Below are 18,339 nucleotides of genomic sequence, written 5' to 3'. Positions count from 1 at the left end.
TACTAAATTGAAAATTGGGTGATGTTCCAAATAACTCTTAAATCACTTTTAGAAGAATAGATTGCCTGGGGAGGAAGTTTCATTAGTTTCCTGGGAGGTTCTAATGGTTATCCAGTCTTCAAATGCATCATCCTAGAAACAGGATTTGTGTCTATTCTGATGACTACAGTGACTCTTCTCAGAGAGAGTAGTAGGGAAAAAAACCCTAAATGAACAAAAATCTCTCAAACCTTTCTGTTATATCTCAGGATAATTGCATTAAATAGAGATGTGTGATGTTTGCCCCCATTTGAACAAGGGAAATCACATCTTTAAAAAATATGTTCTCCTTGTGTTTCTCTCCCCCTCTTTCCTCCTTATTTCTTTAAATTTTTTTTAGGGAAGTGTCTGTTGCAAAGAATAAGCCGGGAATACTTTGTTAGTCTGACCTGATGGCCTCATGAATACAGGAGATACTTGATACATAATGCCTGGTTGCTTCTTATCTATTTTTATCAACCTGCTTTTTTCTATACTCAGCATGATGATGGACAGAAGCACTGTATGACCTTGAGGATTGCAAATGTAATCTTAAGAATTTGATTGAGTCTGATGGGTTTGGTTTGGTTTCAGTTTTTCCTTAATTCTAACACTGTGGCTAAAATATTTTATATTCCTTCCTTGCCTGCAGCTGTATGCTTCTGCATCAGCTTCTGAAGTAGAATCTGTGAGAACAGCTCTTCTGGCTCAATTTGAGGAGGTAAAATTGAAGCAGCAGCTTCAGTTCCAGGAGGAGATTGAGCTGTTGAAGTGTCAGTCAGAGGTGCTACTGGAACAGCAGATTGCACAGCTGAAGGTAGGCTCTGGTGAAAATGCACTGGGAGTGTGTTTCGCTGAAAAAGAGCAATTGGTATAAGATTTTTGTTCTTCAGCCTCTAAAATGGCGGTCTGAGTGAGATCTCTCCCATGCTTCACAATGTTAGAACGAGAAAAACAGCATTGGAAATAAAGCAGTGTTCTGTGAGCAGTTGTCTTTACCATAGGGTTGTCTTAAAGTCCTGAACTGGAAATGAAGTGTCCTTCAGCCAAAACCAAAACAATCAGTGGAACATGCTCTGATCAGCATTCCTTGTGTACATGTTCAGTTTGTCATTGGAGACTTTTTCTTCGTGGTGTCTACAGAGACTGCACCCTTGGCCTATCATCCCATGTCTACTGCATATACTGTGTGTATGTGGCAAAAACAAATTCAGTGTTATCTAAGATTTTACCGAGTATGTGAACTCTATCTGAGATATTTTGCTGTTACTGTTGTTCTTAGTCTCTGCTTTCATTGATTCACCATGATAAACACCATGATAAGTGTTTTCGAGATGTTTCCTGCCTCTGACCCTCTGTATAGTCCTGGTGACTATTTGACCTCTCTCTGGCTGGTTCAGCTGTCTTTTGAAACAAAGGGCAGAAGTGTATCCTGAAAAGCTGCTGCAGGTATTTTTGGCAACTGCTGTCCTTGGCTGAACCCCAGCCTTAAGGCCACAGAAGCTGGGACTGGTCTGAGTGTTGTGCAGAAACTCCAGAAATGATCCCTGTTTTTTTTTTCTCTTATGCTGCCTTAATTAGCACTTGAGACACCAGAAACTTCACTATTTGTTGAAATTTTGCCAGGGCTAATTCTCCTGCTGGTACAACTGTCTATGGATTCAGCTGGGTTTTTTTGCCTTGTGAACTTGATGACTGGTGTTTTGTCCCAGAAGAGACGGGCTTGGATCTCTTTGCAGTGTGAGACTGAGCTGTATTGTGGGCTGATACAGGTTTTTACAACAAGCCTTTTCCTTCCCACCCCCCTGTGCTGATTTTGCAGTTGTCTTCATGCCAACCTGTTCCCTTGGTTTCTTCCCTCTGCCTGCCCTAGCAGATTTGAGGTATTCAGAATTGCTGTCTGTGCTCTGACATACTCTCTAAGTGCTTCTGAGAAGAATAAGCAGGCTGCTTCAGAGATTTTTGTCCACAAATGTCATGTTCTAGGTCAAGGACAGTTGTCATTTTTATCTTCCTAACTGCTAGAGCATGGGACAAAGACTGGGTCAGTCTTCTGCAAATGATCAGCTCAGGTGACTGCAGGTCTTCTGCTCTGAAGTCTTATTTCTTGCTCTGGGGAAAAACTGGTTTTTTGACTTGCCTGTGTAAAGAATAGGTGGCCATCATCTTGGAATGTATTGGCGTTCATAGATAAAATTGTGCCTCATTAGTGCTGAATACAGAGGGACAGTCACTGTCCTGGTTCTGCTGGCTGCACTATTTTTGATTTTGATCACAGTTTCAACATGATTTTGTTGTTTGGAGGTGTTGATGTGTAAGTTACTGCTTACTATTCTGAGAGGTAAAGTGTGTATGTCTAAACAATACAGAAAAAATCTGGGGGATGTTTGAGGTTTTTTGGGAGAATGGTGGTGGTTTGGACTTTTTTTTTTTTTCTTATCTCAGTAAATCCAAGAATATGTGGTTTATGCAGGATGAATTTGAAGCTGAAAAAAAGGTATCACTACATGACAAGGAGCAGATGTTGATTCAGGAGAGGGAGAAGGTACAGGCTGCTCACCAAAAGGAACAAGAAATGTTATCAGCCCAGCTGCAGGAAAAGGCAGCAATAATTATCCAGGTATGGAGAAAATACTTTCAACCTAGATTTTAAATGTGCATTTGGGGTAGTATTTTAGCACAGGGCTCTCTGTATCAATGTGTATATAAAGGGACTGCAAGTATAATTCTTGGCATATTAGACATGGGGAAACAGAGCAACACTAAGAATTTCCTGAATGGGAGTGCATTACTGCTTCCAGCTCTTCTTGTAGGACTTGATGAGGGTTGAGAAAATTGGCATGGGAGAAGAATGCTTTTCTTTCCTTGCAGTTTTCTCCCAAATAGATATTTTGACTTTGTACTAGTTTGAAAACAAACTAGTGTGAGACACCAAGTCAGAATAACAATTTAATAGGGAAATAAAAGGAGGGGAAAAAAGAAAATAAAGGCAAATAACACTGGGTTAAACTGACAGCATCAGGATACAACCTGACACCCTGTTAGTCAGGGTGGTGGTAGCAGTCCAGTAGAATGGTGGCTGCAGTCCTCTGAAGTGGTGATACTGTAGAAAGAGGGTCTGCTCTTCCTCAGAAGGTCCAGTGGTGGCTATGTAGCTCCTGTCCTCTGGAAATCCAGTGGAAATGTCTGTCTCTGGCGTTCAGAATCTCAGATTATATCCAGGATGGAATGCTTGGTTCCTCCTTCTGGATGGAGCATCTCACAATGGGGTAATGAATCATGAGGCCAAGTGTTGATTAGGCTCATTAACAGAAGATAATCCGGAGGGAGTTATCTCTGAGTCATGCGGCAGGACAATGATGGGCCATTCACAGAAGGATAGTCTAGGGGGAGGAGGCAAGGAAACACTCCCCCACCTGATTTCAACAGCTCATGAGGATGGTAATAGAATACACTGCAACCCAGGACAGACTTATTTTCTAGCTTACTTATGAGACAGAGTTTCTAACAAAATGGCAGTAATTTGTTTGGCAGCAAAATCTGGAGCTAGGGGTAGGTATATACATAGAAATATGTATTTTTATCTATATGTAGTCATATATTTTAATGAGGTATAGGTATCATCTGAACAAATAAATATGAGGAGATAAGTAATTTTTCCAGAAACCGGTTTTCAGGTAGAGTTTATAAAGCAAAGTTTAGGCAAAATTGTTGACTTTGTTGTGTTGTCACTGTATTTCCATAGCTGGAAAAGAAAGTGGCCTCTGTAAAGCATGAAATAGAGGAGACCAACTCTGAATTGGAGACACTCCTTCAGCGACGGGACAGAGAACACCAAGAAGGAGGGAATTTGGTAGCCTTGTTGAGGTCTGATATTGAGCAGTCCAAGGAAGAAAGGTTTGTTCATCTTTGCTTACATAATGCTTAGTGCTTGGGGTTTTTTTGAGGTTTTTTTGTTTGCTTGTTTTCTCACTTCTCATAAAGAAATCAATAACTAGGCAAAACTAAGCCAGCTCAAAATAATAGTGTGGGCTGATGATATTGCTTTTATTTGCAAATTATTTTGAGGTTTTTTAAATTATCAAGCTGTTCTGACATGAAAAACAAGTTGGTTTTTTTCCCTGCTCTTTTTCTTTCAGTCTGATGAAGACTTTGGTGTTTTGGGGTTTCCACTGTCTTTAATCTTGGAAAAAGCTGAAAAATTGAGAGAGGTTCTGTGACCAAGAGGCTTTCAGTTAGAGTGAATTCGTTTGACGTGTCATGGGGATGCATGGACTAGAGAAACTGTCATGCTGAATAAGCTTCTAGAATTCCTTCTCGTCTTTAAGAAACTGGCTTAGTGTTAATCTTAAACCTAAAATATTTTCCTAAATAGAAATAGAGCTTTTGTTTTCAGGTCTGCCAGAACACCTCTAGTTATTTTGGTGTCACTGATACTGTAGTAGTAGACATATCCTCCTTGCTGGTGCTTCCACAGGTACGGAAGGCTGAGATGCTTGTGACTGTAGTGTGATCTACCTGTGGAGAGGACAAAGGTGCTTTGCTGTGCCAGCTCTTTAGAAACAACGTGGGTTTTGTGAGTCATCTGAATGATCTTCGCTGATAACTGCCCAACCGTGGCAGATACCCATTTTAGACTGTCAGGTTTTCAGTAGGTTCAAAGTGTCTTTCAAACCAAGTGCATGCAATTTTTCAAGTGTTCAATATGCTTTTGTTCTAGGGAAAAACTGCATGAATCTTATCAGCATGTTTTGAAACTGCTTATGGAGGTGGTGAAGGCCACAATAGCTATTGAGGACCTTATCTGTAACAAGATTGGTCTTTGCCTTGATGACAGTCTGGCTTCTGGAGATTCTAAAGAAACTCAGAGTATTTTGGGAGAAATGGGATTAATGCAGTATTTTAAAGCCAAAGAAAACAATCACCTAGAAAAAGGTGAGTACAAATCAGCAAACCTGGATGTAGTCAATTCATATTCTTGAAAACTGCCTTTTCATTTCCTTCTGTATGGGTGAAGGTTAGAGAGTATCTCTTTTTGCAATGTTTGTGTCTTTCAAAGTTGCTTCACACTTAAGATAGTGTCTACCAGTGTTCTCTCAGTTTAATTCTTTTAATAGTACAACTACTAAAATGTTGTTAGAAAAGCCTGGATATGTTACAGGGCAGGAAAGATGGACTTGGTGAATGCAGAGTTCCAGGTCTTGATGTCTAGCACAAGATTCTCAAACCTTGTGAGAAGCCCTCTTGATTTCCACATCAAGCTGTTGATGTGTCCAAGTTTTCACCTTGTAGTACATGTCCAGGACCGTATCACTGTCTGATGTCAGTTATCTGTGTGACCAGTTTTGTGGCTAGCTGTCACTTTTCTGTGTTTTTCAACAGCTTCCTTGTTTTCAGTAGAGGAGCTGCTTGATGAAACTCTCACAGAAGACAACCAGCTGTCTCCAGTGACTGATGAGGTGTCTGAGTTGAGCCAATACTTATGTGAAAGTGTTTTTGCAAAGCCTGAATTGGCGTATGAAAGTGAAGAAATGATACTGAAGATTTGTCATCGTTTGCGCACTGCAGTGGAGAGACTTCTGGAACTGGTTGCAGAGTCAACTAAACAAGTAAAGCTTTTTAATTTGTAAAGATCAACCTAGTCTAGTGGAAGGTGTCCCTGCTCATGGCAGGGGTTTGGAACTAGTTGGTCTTTAAAGGTCCCTTTCAACCCAAACCATTCCATGATTTTGTGTATAACACTGAAAATGTGAAATCAGTTTTTAGTCTGTGTATTTAACCTTTTAACAGATCCTGTGGGAAGGCAATAAATTGGTCACCTTAAGTAGATTTAAACTAGGATTTTAAAATCATTTGGTAACTTTAGGAGACCAGGAGTGTTTTTGAGGGGGTTTTATCACACTTCACATTGATGCTTTTTCAACACTGATAAGCAGGTTCAGGAAAACTCAGCCCAATGTCAGAATGCTTGGGCAATATGTAGATAGCAGAAACAAACATCCTTGTATTTATATGCTGCTTTAATTGTGACAAAAGGAGATGCACTTAGTATCATAGAAGAACTTGAGTATTTCCATACTGAGTTTTGCAGTGTCTAGACTGTGAATCTGGGGTGGATACGTGAACACTGTATACATCTGAGGATTGAATTTAGTGTGACAACAATTCGTTTGTTGAGTAAGGAAGTCCCTAATTGAAGAGAGAATTGAAGGGGAAAAACATGTCTGAAATTTATCTACTCATCAGGTATTTTGTGAAACCCAGAGATATGTGTCTGTGTGAAATATATATTCACTATCTTCAAAAATCCCTCCTAGAATGAGATGCATAAGTATTTACTTTTAGGTACTGATGATGGTTCTACTAAGACATACCTAACTTGTGGTTAAAGCACTTGCCAAGCTATAGCAGGTCTGGGTTCTAGGTGACCCTCATCAGCTGTGATCCAGCATACTTTGCTTACTGGTGGTGTACCTTGGAAACCTGATGATGCATGGACTTTGCTGTCTATTAGACATGACTGAATCTCTTGAAGAATTTAAGTGTGAGGAGGTTTTGAATTTCAAGTGGCTCAGAAAGTGTTGAGTTAAGCAGTTTAGCCAGTAGGGAGGTATTTCTTTTTATGCACAGTGAAGAAACTTACGTTCCTAAGCAAGACTTGTGGCAAAAACACTGGTATGCAAGTACAGGGATTCACCAAAGTGTCCAGAGGTTTTGGGCAAAGCCAGCTTAGTACTAAAATGAAACTTCAAAACTTGGACCTTAGCGCATAAATGTTATTAAATAATTGAGAAGATGTTTGTTGAAATGTCTGCAGTATTATTACATTGCATGTACATCTGAGGTCTGATGCTGGGGAAATTATTCACTTGTAGCTGGAGAAGATGCATGAAAACCATGCGCAGTTTGAGGAGGAATTCAGCCGCTGCAATCGGGAGACGGCCCAGGTGGTGAGTCAGCACCAGGAGCTGATGGAGTGCCTCAGTGAGGAGAGTGAGGCCAAGAACCAGCTGGCACTAGAGCTTCATAAGGCAGAGGGTAAGAAAAGGAAATGGAGTGAGATTGCAGTGTCATTTACTCAGAGCTTGTTCCATCCAGTATCTATGATGTGCTTTCTGTATCCTGGATTTCTTGGGCTCTAAATCTAACAATTATTCTTACTTTCTGAAGATTCTGTTTCTTCAAACCTCAGTCATTGGCAGAGGATGTGTTGTAAGCTCATTCCAGGCCATCAAAGCTTAATGATCCCCATTTGAATTCTACAGATTTGGAGATACTTTTTCATGTGTCAGCCTCGTAAAATCTTGATAATCTTAGAATACATTAACTAGTACATTTTATTCCTTAAGATACTTCAAAAGCCTAGCTACAGTATAAACATGAATAATCTTTTACTTCTTCCATTTTATGTCACCTTCTATTGTTTAGCAGAAATTGTTTACTCGTGTTTTCAAGCTGTTTTTTCCCAACAGATTAGTTTTTCTATGGCTTTATTTGCATTCTGACTTGGCTTCTAGGCATTATTGAAGGCTATGTTGCAGAAAAAGCTGTGTTAGAAGAGGCCTTGAGCCTGAAAGAGGAATCTGAGCGGCGTCTTGTTGTGGAGCTGGAGAACATGCGGGAACGCTTCCAGGAGCTAACCCAGGAGGAAGCAATTCTTGGTGAGGAGAGAGTATAGCACTCCTAGTGCAAAACAAAGTTGTCTCCAGTCAAGGCACATTGCAATGTCTTTCTATCATGGATCAGAGTTTGGCTTGATGACCTAGTGAGCAGCTCAGACTGGTACACAGGTGAGAGGGTCTTCCTGTAAAAGCAGAAAGCTCTGCAGACATGGATCAAGGTCATCAGGAGCTTTGTGTCACAATAAAGATGAAATGCCTAAAGGTAGGCACTATCTGTATTCGATACAAATTCTTAGCGATTTAGAAGATGGAATGGATCACAATGCCCTATTCTTGTCTTGTACATGTGTCTGTGTTTTGATTTCTAGGAACACCTGTTGCTAATGTAGCACAAAAATAAGGTTCAGGTTTGTAATGACCTTGTTTGTGGATTTTTTTTTCTTGCTGTGTTGCTGTAACAGAGTGAACAAATTGATAACTTTTAATTTTAACAATGAGGAATAGTACTTCATAATTAGGCCCAACAGGTTACTGGGTTTATAAGTATCTTGGCCAGAAAAAAGGTTACGACTTCTGTGATGCAAAATTAGGAATATTCAATTCAATTATGAGTATTTGGAGGGAAAAAGATGTTTTGCTGCCATTAGGCTTAAAGTGTACTGTGCCACTGTCTTTGTATTTGCCAGCTTAATTTTTTTTGAGGGGATGGAGTGGATTGCAAGCTGGCTGTGAGCTTCTAGTGATACAAAGTGGGCTGTCAAAATGAGTAAATTAAGTTAAACAAGGGTGAGGTGACATAAAACAGTGAATTAAAAAAAGTACAACAAGAACTGAAGGACGTCTAAGGGAGATGAGAGAAATGTAACTGAATGGATTGGTAGGTCAGAAAAAAGGAAAGCAGAATGGTAGGGAAGGCTAGTAATGGAATAAAAAAGGAAATCAGAAATAAGCAAGAAGTATCCATAGTTATACACTGATTTTGAAAGTCTAGTACTGAAGTCAAATTTGTGGATGCCAAATTGAAAGAGGAATTTTTTTTTTCCTCCGAAAGTCTGCATACTTAACTCCTGAGTGGCTAACGTTTAGATCTGATAAATTCATAGTTGCCATGATTGTTTTGTGGTCTACTCAAAATATAATTTTCCTATTGTTTTTTTAGATTAATTTTATTTATACACACACATATATTCATGGATTCTTGCATATTCACTGTCTCTTGTTTCTGGACTTTTTCTTTTCCCCAGAGAGTGTGAGCTGAGTAAACCAAATCAGTCAGGTGAATAAAAAGTTACACAGGTAAACTCCTGTTAGAGTTAAAAAGTTGCACTGAGCTTTCTTGCCCCATTACTGTATCTTTATTCCTTCTGTCCATTCAGATCTCCCTCAAACACTATTTTTAATTTAACCTATTTTTGGTAGCCACCTCACTGTCCTGAAATTTGCTGCTGCCCTCTGAATGAGAGGGAATGTAGGACCGAGTTGGTTATGGTGTATTTTGGGATTGACATTCTCCCAGGAGCTGCAGCCCAGCTCTTGCCAGCAGCTCCTTAGAACTTGAACAGTTGCTTTTGCTGCAGGGGCCGAGTCCTGAAATCCATCCCCTTTCCCCCACCCCAGCCATCTGTAGTACTCTTCCTCAGGTTTGGAATTGTTTGTAGTATGTGGAAAACATGATAAATATAAATCCTATTGTTTGGAGTTGATTGACATGGGCTTATTCCTTGAAAAGCTGACGTCTCCTCCCGTTTTTCATGTGGAGTACTAATGTGAGTAGAATGGCCTTGCTCATTAAAACTCTTTTGGAATGGAGCTTGGTATTTGCTAATGATCTTGGGAGTGGGCGGGAATGTGCTGGGGCCTTTCCGAAGGGGAATTGCATGATGTGAAGTAGCATTAATAAAAAAATAGCAGGTTTGTCTCTACAAAGAAACAAATCTGTGAGCTGATGATATATTGGTGTGTTGCTTGAAATTCTATTTATACACTTGGGGAACATGTGCTTAAAAAAAAAAGTTTAAAAATTGTCAGAGAGATTGTGCTGAGGTTACCAAAATTTGATACCTGCTTTCTATGAAATACTGCTTATTCCAGGTAAAATCTTTTTGCCTAATTATTTTTTTCAATTAACTTGCTTTTCTGTCTGAGGAGGTGACTCTGTAGGTCAGTGTTACCTAATCAGTATTTTGTTCCTCATAAAGCATTAGTGTTCCTCTGGAAGCTATAAAAGAAGCCATCAACCACGTTTCTTAGGATTTAGGAGGCAAAATTCTTGTGCTTTTTTTCCCCAAGTACCAGTTCTTTTCCATCAGGGTCAGTCTACATTCATGACCTTTCTTTGGGTGCCCAAATATCTGTAGCACCTGACCTTGCCCCCCTCTCTGTACCATGTATTAGCAAATACACTAGAGTGCTATTTTATTCACATTGTTCCTATCTCCTGCTTGGCAAAACCCAGCTCTTGGCAAAAGGTATTCTCTGTCATGCAGCTATGGCTGGGATTGAGTGTCCTAAGGAAATTCAGGCTACTGTTGGGTTTTTTTCTGCGTTTTTTTTGGTTGCATTGCATGATACGTATGATACATTGTATGTACAATACAGCTCCAAGGGGGTTGGGAGAGAAATCAGGGGTGAGTCTTCATTTCATGCATTCTGCCAGAGCCTGAGTTACATCTACAACCCAATGAACTTGTGATTATTTACTGTGATTATTTAAAAATAACAGAAAAAGTAGGGAGTGTGGCACAGTGATTGCACTGTGGTTATTACATAGGCTGTAATTAATGCTTGGAGTGAAATGTAGTTGGAATGTCGCTGTAATCCACAACAGGATTGCTGTGGAGCTCGAGAGCTTATGTAGTCCATGTTTATGTCCCAAACTTTCCTTGTTTCTCTTTGTCCAGCTTTTTTTTGTTTCCAGAGCCAGAGATTTCACAGACCCTGCACATTGTTTTCCATTATCCTCCCTGTGGTGACATTTTTCCCAATGTGTAGTGTACATGTTGTTGCATCATTCCAAGCCTGTTACACTTATCCTTTTATACACAAACATGCAAATTTTCATGATTTTTTTGCTTAGTTTCAAGGGTCTAGAAATGTCGTTTAATACCTGTGGATAGTGAAGCCCTAGAAAAAATGTTATAGGTAGGCTGTGGTATCAAAGATTTGTAAGAGCAGCTTGTAATGACAATTAGGTTAGAAATCACTTCCATTTAGTTGGTCATACTTCAAAAAGGGAATTGTCTGTTCTGGAAATTGGGCTGGATGATTTCTTCAGGTCCTTGTTGGATCATAGACTTACCTTTAACCTATGACCAAAAACATTTGAGGTGAATAATGGAACCTTTGAAAAGTAAAACCATGAGCTCTTGCTTTGCTACAAAATAGACAGACTTCTTTTTATGCTCAGGTTACTAACTATATTGACATTAAAGTAGCTTTTCTCCAGGAGTGTTCACAGTAGAGTCTCAGTTTTGGTCTCCTAAACAGTGTATTCAGTGCATCCAACTGATTGAAAATGCAGTTTGTAGCTATAAATTTAACTCAATTAACTCTTGGTAACTTAAATAATTTGAGCTATGTACACTTCCCTATTTTTGGTATTTCTTTTGCAGTCTGCATAGGGAAAATATGTGCCATTTTTTTTTCCCAGGTGTTTTCTTCCCTTTGTAACCTCAGAACTGGACTGATTCTCAGTAAGCGTGATTTTTCTCTGGGTTTTAATCCCCACTCAGGTTCATAGAAATACAGTAATTTTGTTTTTTCATAGCAGCTGGCTTCAGGGTCAGGCTGGGCACCAGTGGCCGCTAGAAAGATGGACTGGGTGCTGCCTCACCAGTATCAATGGCAGCAGCAGTATCCAGCATGGCATGAGGCAGGAGTAATGGAGAAACTGGCCCAAGACTGGATATTGGATGTCTAAGGAGGATCTCGGTGTCAGAGTTTAGAGGAACTGAGAATTCTGTATTGGATGGCTTGATCAAGGAGAGATGAGGGACAGAAAGGTGGCAAGGATTTAGGGTAGAGCAGTGTAGGATGTCTCTTACAGCCCACCTCAGGAATAAATACTTTTCTTTGTTTTGATGGTGTCCAAAATACCCAAATTTAGTCTCATCTGAAGCATTTTACTTTTGTACCCTGCACTGACAGCTCTTACTATTTTTGTGTTCTTACTCAGGTTTACTCAAAGAAGTACAATTTTTGTCAAAGGAGAAACTTGAGCTTCAGTGTCAGGCAGAAAAGGACCATTCCAACTTACGGTCTCAGATGAAGATTTTGGAGGTGGAACTGGAAGAGCAGCTGCACAGTAACCAAGATCTGGCTACACAGTTACTGGAGGTTGCTGAATTAAAACAGCAAATTGAAGTTCTTGAAAAACAGCTTAAAAATCAGCGGCAGTTCATGGATGTAAGTAAGAGACCACATTTTCATGGGTTTGGAGGTAATAAATTCTCATCCTGGTTTTGAAACATGGAAGGTGGTTCCCAAAATGGGCTGTTTTCAGTTTTGGTTGAAATTAAGACTTTGGTATTCTAGTCTCATAAAAGAAAAAAAAAAGTTAAATTTTCAATTCCTTTTTTGTAGTATTGCAGCGTAATTTTTCCTTTTTATTAATTGATAATTGTAGTTTATATGTACGTTGCAGTCAAAAAGGTGCTTTTTCTTTTTTTTTTTATTTCCCTGTAACTGTAGACATGCTTTCAGGACTACTAGAAGGTAGTCCTGATTAGTTATTAATAATTTGTTAATTATTTTTTAAAGTAACAGTTTCTTCACCACAAAAACAAACCCCAAATTATTCTTGTACTCAAGATTGTAATGAAATCTTCAAAAATATTTTGATTCTCTCTGGCTGGGTTTACAGGAACAAGCCATAGAAAGGGAACATGAACGCGATGATTTTCAGCAGGAAATTCAGAAATTGGAAGAACAGTTAAAACTGTCAGCGAAATCACAGACTTCAGGACAGTCCAGAGAGCATAGGGTGAGTAAAATCAGAGTTGGTGGCCAAAGGAGTTTGTTTATTACAATTAAATACCAAAACTGTTTGTTCTTGGGGGTCTAGCTCTTGGGAGACTTTTTTCCTCTGTTATGCAGAGAGCAGATCTTTCCCCAGCTGATTGAACTACATTTAGGCAATGAGGGTGCACTTACATTATTTGTTATAGAGATGGAAAGAACTGTTGTATGTGCTTTACACTAAAGTTTCTGAGTCTGGCTTAAGTGAACTAAGGAGGACAACGCTACAGACACTCTGCTCTAAGAAGTGCTTCTGAGGAATGATTTTTGGGTTCTAAATATGTTTATTTTTTAAATCTATAACAATTGTAATAGAGATGTCCTTTGTCTGCATGCCTCATCCTATTTAAGTTTATTGCACATGTTCATTTGTTTTTTGCACATGTTCATTTGTTTGATGCTTGGCTTCAAAAATTAACTTTTGCTTTTTTTTTCTTTTGGTTGGTTTTTTTTCACATAAATGAACATTATACAGAACTATGAATTGATTCTACAGGTATGGAAAACAGTATGAATGTCTCTTTTCCTTTCAATCCCTTCTAGATATGCTATAGCTTTTTTCCTCCTCTTGATATGTCAAGGCATGACTCAGCATGACTTGGAGCTAAGGATACAGGTTTTAGGGTGGCAGAATTCTTGCAGGGAATGAAGAACTGCTTTCAAATTTAATTTCCTGTACATAAGTACTTAGCTCTCCTGGCTTATTGCTCAGAGGTGTTACAGGCAGTTATTCACTGAAACAGCCTTTTGGTATGAAAGGAGAAGTTGAGGTTTGGAGCATGAAACAATGATACTGGAATGGTGATGATAAAACTGTGCTTTAGCCTTCAGCTTTTGTTTGTGGCCTGGCTCTTACCAAAACTTCAATGTGTAAGCTACTTAATTTCCTTTCCATCTGTCTATGTATAGTTTATGGAACTGTGTACCTCAGTGTGAGAGGTGTACATCTGTGTCTTTGATATGAATGAATTTCCACTGAATGAATTTTCCATGCTGGAGGGCATAGCTGAAAAAAAATCAATGCTGTAGCTTTGCAACCTCTCTCAGAAAGGATGAAAACTTACTTGGAGAAAAACACAACAAGGATGGTAACTAAGTAAGTGACATTTGCGGGTAGGGTGAGGTATGCAGGCCTTCTGTGCCAGGAAATGTCAATATTTGTTCAGTTTTTTTAATGCAGCTGTAACATCAGTAAGTGCTTAACTCGAAACCAAATCAGCTCAAGTGAACTCCTGATTTCTGCATGTAGCAGTTACAACAAGTTTCCCTCTCTGGTGTTTACTAGGTTCAAGGTATGTGTGAGTGGGATTATTTTGTACAAAGAGTGTTGACAGGTTCTTGGGAGCTGCAGTGTGCACTGTGAGAGCGAAGGTTATAAAAGTGTTTTCTCAGCTACAGGATTGCAGCACCAGCTTTCTAGCAATGTAGTGTTATAAGCATGCTTTTCATGTCGGAAGTGTCATAGTTTTGGGATTCTGATGCCAAAATTTTGTAGAATTTGAAAGATTAGACTTCTAGAAGATTTGTGTATACCCAAAAGCTTTACTGTAAGGCTTGTGTTATGGTTAGCCATGATTAGTTGCTGATAAGAGCAGAAGGGAGTAAGATCTGTACACAGTCAAGGAAATGTTTGTGCCTGTAAGCAGTTGAAAATGTAATGTTCAAAACTTTCGGTTTTTGTAACCAGTCTGTTACGCTCTACCTGCTTATTAATTTGACTCTTCTCCATTTGCTCAAGCATGTTTTGCTGCTTTAGTAATATCTGCACAATACTTTGAAGATGTAAAGATCTATATTAATGCAAAGAATTTTTATTTTATAATGTTGAAGTGGGATTTGCATAAATTCAGACACTTTTTGATGAACAAAACATTTATTTTGTAAAATCCCATCTTCCTTGCTCATGGGTATTGACTAAATTATTTCTCCTTTCCCACTGCTCCCCTGCCTGAGCTTGCTTTCACTATGCTAAATGACTTTATTGCACCCTGAGGTAGTCTATCTATCACACCAAAGCTCCTAGCCTTGCCTTCACCTTGATTACTGGGATGAATGAATGACTGTTTTCCTGCAGCTAAAATTCAAAATGGGTATCCTCTTCATATTTAAATGATTTTTGGAAAAAGACGTACCTGTCCTATGTTGACTCCTGGAAATCTCTGATTGCATATTTATCCTTCAGTTCTTGGTATCTTCCTTTAAACTGGAATTCCTTGGAATATTGGAAGAGGGTTCTGAGGTTACAGAAATAAATCCAAAGCTATTATTAATAATTCATGTAAGCTTGGTGGGTTTTTAATCTCATAACCAACTAGCCCCCACCACCAAAAGGCTCCTTTGAGAGTATACCTTCATCTAGTGCTTCATGAGAGTACTGCAAGTGTTGAGAGAGTAATCACACGTGTATCTAAGAGCTGCTGCATTTGGAAAACAAGATTTCAGAAAGCTAACTTTTTCATACTTTCTATGCATATTTAGTTTTATTTTCACCTGGGATTTTAGCACTACTTTAATCCATAGTAAAACCTGCTTTAACACAAAATTACTCTCGCTTTCAACTGGAAGGAAATTTGTTCATATTGCCTGAATATCTGTATACTGTAATTCTGTGTAGGTAGAATCTTTGCAAGCAGAAATAAAAGAGAAGATGGGTGATTACAATAAACTGTTACTAGAAAAGGAGCGAAAACACCAAGAAATTGCAGCTCGTGATAAAGAGATAGAAAACCTGGTGGCACAGATCCAAGAGCTGAAGCTCAGTGGTGCTGAGGTCTCAAAGACTGTACACAGCTTGGAACAACAGCTGCAGAAAATGAAGAAAGTGGAAACTGAACTGAAACAGGTGATTTTTAAATCCTTATATAAATGGGTTTGGCATTACATGACAGTGGCTTTATGGGGGTTGTCAGTAGTGTTTGCGATGCTGTCTGGCACTCAGTGGTGAGTTAAATTGGTGAATTAATGGCACATATTACACCCATGGTGTTGGGATTTTAGGAGTTCTCCTAGGTTTTTTTCTGTTAAAGGAATTTTCCCCCCATACTGTTGCTAGGAGGACAATTGCTGGGTACTTAAGGAAAACAAAGAGCTACCCACGGGGGGTGGGGTGCACCTGGCTACTCTTTTATTTTCACCTGGGTGTGTGGGCAGTTTGGTCCCCTAACGCCGGAGAGGGAGGCTGTTTTTTCGTCGGCTGTTTTTTTTCCTTCTGCGGAGAAAGACCCCAGGATCCCCGGCCCACCTTTCCTGCCCCGCTGGAGGCCGGGCCGTGGCCGCCCTGCCCCGCCGCTGCTTCGAGCCTTCGCTATGTTGTAGCCCTGCTCGCCCTGCCTGCCCAGGCCTCCAGGGGGTTCTCCGTTTGGATACACCTCGTCTGCCATCTGGGATTTGTGCTCGTCCCTGCCGTTCCAGCCTGCTGTTCCAGCCTGCTGTTCCCGAGGGTCCGGCTGGACACCAGGATCAGCTGCCCAGCGGTTTGTGAAGCCTTTGTTCCATCCCTTCCCGGGATCCCAGGGCACCAGTGCCGCGTGCTCCCCGAGCTCGCTCCGGAGCGCCCCCTGCAGCCGCGGGGGAACCATCGCACCTGCCCTGCTCACCGGGAGCCGCCAGCGCCCCTGCCGGCTGCGAGCGGAACTGCACCCGAGGGGAAAGGGCCTGACAGCCGAGAAGGCTGGCACTGGGTTTGTGATTGTTTGCTGTTACTGCCATAGTTATTGTTGTCTGTTTGACTGGTTATACACATATAGATGTATAATAGTAAAGAACTGTTATTCCTATTTTCCACATCTTTGCCTAAAAAGCCCCTTGATTTCAAAATTATAATAACTCAGAGGGAAGGGGGTTGCATCTGCTATTCCAAGGGAGACTTCTGCCTTTCTTAGCAGACACCTGTCTTTTAAACCAAGACACACAGTTTTAAATAATCTCTGGTCCTACAAACTCCTTAAGTCCACTATAAAGACTTACATACTACTTGTAAGTAGGGTGTCCTTAGGTATTGCTTACAGGACTTGAGTAAGACTTACTCAAACCCCTGCTATAGAGGCTGCTTTTGACAGTTGTCGTGTTTGCTGCTTCAGAGCTACTCTTGTGCTTGTCTGGAAGTTTCTGAGAAGGTAGTGTTACTGAATATCAAACGTTGAGGGTCTTCAGTAAAGTACCTGTGTTTAAAATGAAATTATCTTAATCTGTACCCCTTCTTGCTCTGTCTTTGAAGCCAGATCTGTTTGCCATAGTCCGAAACTTCTAGTGCTTTGTTACTACTACAGAGTTAATCACAGCCTAGAGTTAAGAATTTCAATCCATTTAGCAAAATTTACCAAACATCTGAGTAACTTCTTCTACCTGAAGAAGTTTCTATCTGAAACTGAATGTTCAGTTTCCTCCCAACAATTTTCCTTGGTTGAGTATTGTTAAAAGCTTTGTGGAGATCTTGTTGTCTACAGTCATGTAATATGGGCTTATAAGAAGGTGGAGTCAGACTAGAAGGTGCAAATGAAAGGATGAGAAGATACGAGTATAAACAAGGGAAATTCCAATTAAATGGAAGGGGGAAGTGGTCACACTGGGGGCAGCCACTCCTTAAAGGAAGCTCAGAGTTGCAGTGGTGTCTCTGACTGGGAGATGTAAGAATTGCCTGAGCAGAGCCAAGTTGGTTGTGCTTTGAGTTGGAGAACTCTAAAGACCTTTCCCAGCTGAATTTTTTTTTGTGGTTTTATCCAAACATACAAAAGCCATGCCCATTTAATTTCTGTCTGTCTTGGTGTGGATGGAGACTGTGGTGCTGCTTGCTGTCGGCAAGTTCCTCTTTCCTCTGGAGTCTTGGCTTGCTGTTAAACAGGCTTTCTTTAACCATGTGAATTCAGAATATTCTTTTAGTTGTCTGAATGTCCCCATCAGTTGGTGTTTTGTAAATATCTTAAATAAGCCGAACTCTTGAGTTTGGTTTTTCTTTTTTTTCTGAGAAACTAATTAATCCAATCTAAACCAGGTTGTACTATTCATTTTGCCACCTGTAAGCATTGTAATAGCTTGTCTTGAAGCAATTTTGTGCAGTTAAAAAGTTCCAGTGGAGCACTAACACCAATTACATGCCATGGTATTTTTCTGTAAAAATACACTTGATGTGAATGATAATTGCAGAGTTTTATTGTCCCCCAAATTCCAACATATGAAAAATGCATGTATTGCAGGTGATAGAGAAATAAGGAATAGGTCTGGAAGTAGAATGTCTTGAATATTGAACAGTGGGAATACTGAGTAAAGTCACAGCTAACAGATCCATTTGCCCTGCTGTGATGTGCATGGAGCAGGTCTTTTTTTTATCCTGCTCTAATTCCTTTCAGTGGTTCATGTTGCTGATATGTAACATTGAAGCTCCTGGATAGGGTTGTGCTGGGGGCATTGCTCGTCCTTTTGCTTGAGACCTAAGAAGTGGGGCTAATTTAGGGAGTATGCTCTCCTGTGGATTTTGGGATTCATGGAAGAACACACCGCATTAGACTACATGTGAATGACCACCCAGAACGTTTTACAGTGAAGGTGCATTATATACAGCCCTGATTTTTGCCTGGTTTGCCACTTGATTTTGCTGGGTCACTGTAGCAACCTCAGGACATGGCAACTAGAGAAGGCCAGGAGGAACTGAACTCTTGTGTGCAGGGCTGTACTGACACTGCACACT

General features: G+C 40.1%; 1 protein-coding gene across 8 annotated transcripts in view; it reads left to right on the top strand.

Annotated features, from left to right (window-relative positions):
- The window catches only part of PCNT (pericentrin), a 74,210-nt gene that overhangs the window by 29,174 nt on the left and 26,697 nt on the right, over nt 1–18,339 (top strand). For 6 of the 8 annotated variants that reach the window (XR_014226577.1, XM_082285185.1, XM_082285187.1 and 3 more), the window contains 11 exons: nt 671–835; nt 2,492–2,638; nt 3,764–3,915; nt 4,739–4,953; nt 5,401–5,627; nt 6,894–7,056; nt 7,536–7,679; nt 11,815–12,044; nt 12,502–12,621; nt 13,132–13,152; nt 15,271–15,498. Coding sequence is in view for 7 of the 8 variants with exons in the window: in XM_082285185.1 (XP_082141311.1) it covers nt 671–835; nt 2,492–2,638; nt 3,764–3,915; nt 4,739–4,953; nt 5,401–5,627; nt 6,894–7,056; nt 7,536–7,679; nt 11,815–12,044; nt 12,502–12,621; nt 13,132–13,152; nt 15,271–15,498 (1,812 nt within the window). In the remaining variant the exon portion in view is untranslated. The remainder of the gene's footprint in view (nt 1–670; nt 836–2,491; nt 2,639–3,763; nt 3,916–4,738; nt 4,954–5,400; nt 5,628–6,893; nt 7,057–7,535; nt 7,680–11,814; nt 12,045–12,501; nt 12,622–13,131; nt 13,153–15,270; nt 15,499–18,339) is intronic. The other 2 variants (XM_082285182.1, XM_082285183.1) reach the window with 2 other exon arrangements.

The sequence above is a fragment of the Coloeus monedula genome (assembly GCF_965178545.1).
Source record: "Coloeus monedula genome assembly, chromosome: 7".
In the NCBI taxonomy this organism is placed as follows: domain Eukaryota; kingdom Metazoa; phylum Chordata; class Aves; order Passeriformes; family Corvidae; genus Coloeus; species Coloeus monedula.
The sequence above is the reverse complement of the archived record's forward strand: the minus strand, read 5'-3'. Positions and strand labels throughout refer to the sequence as shown.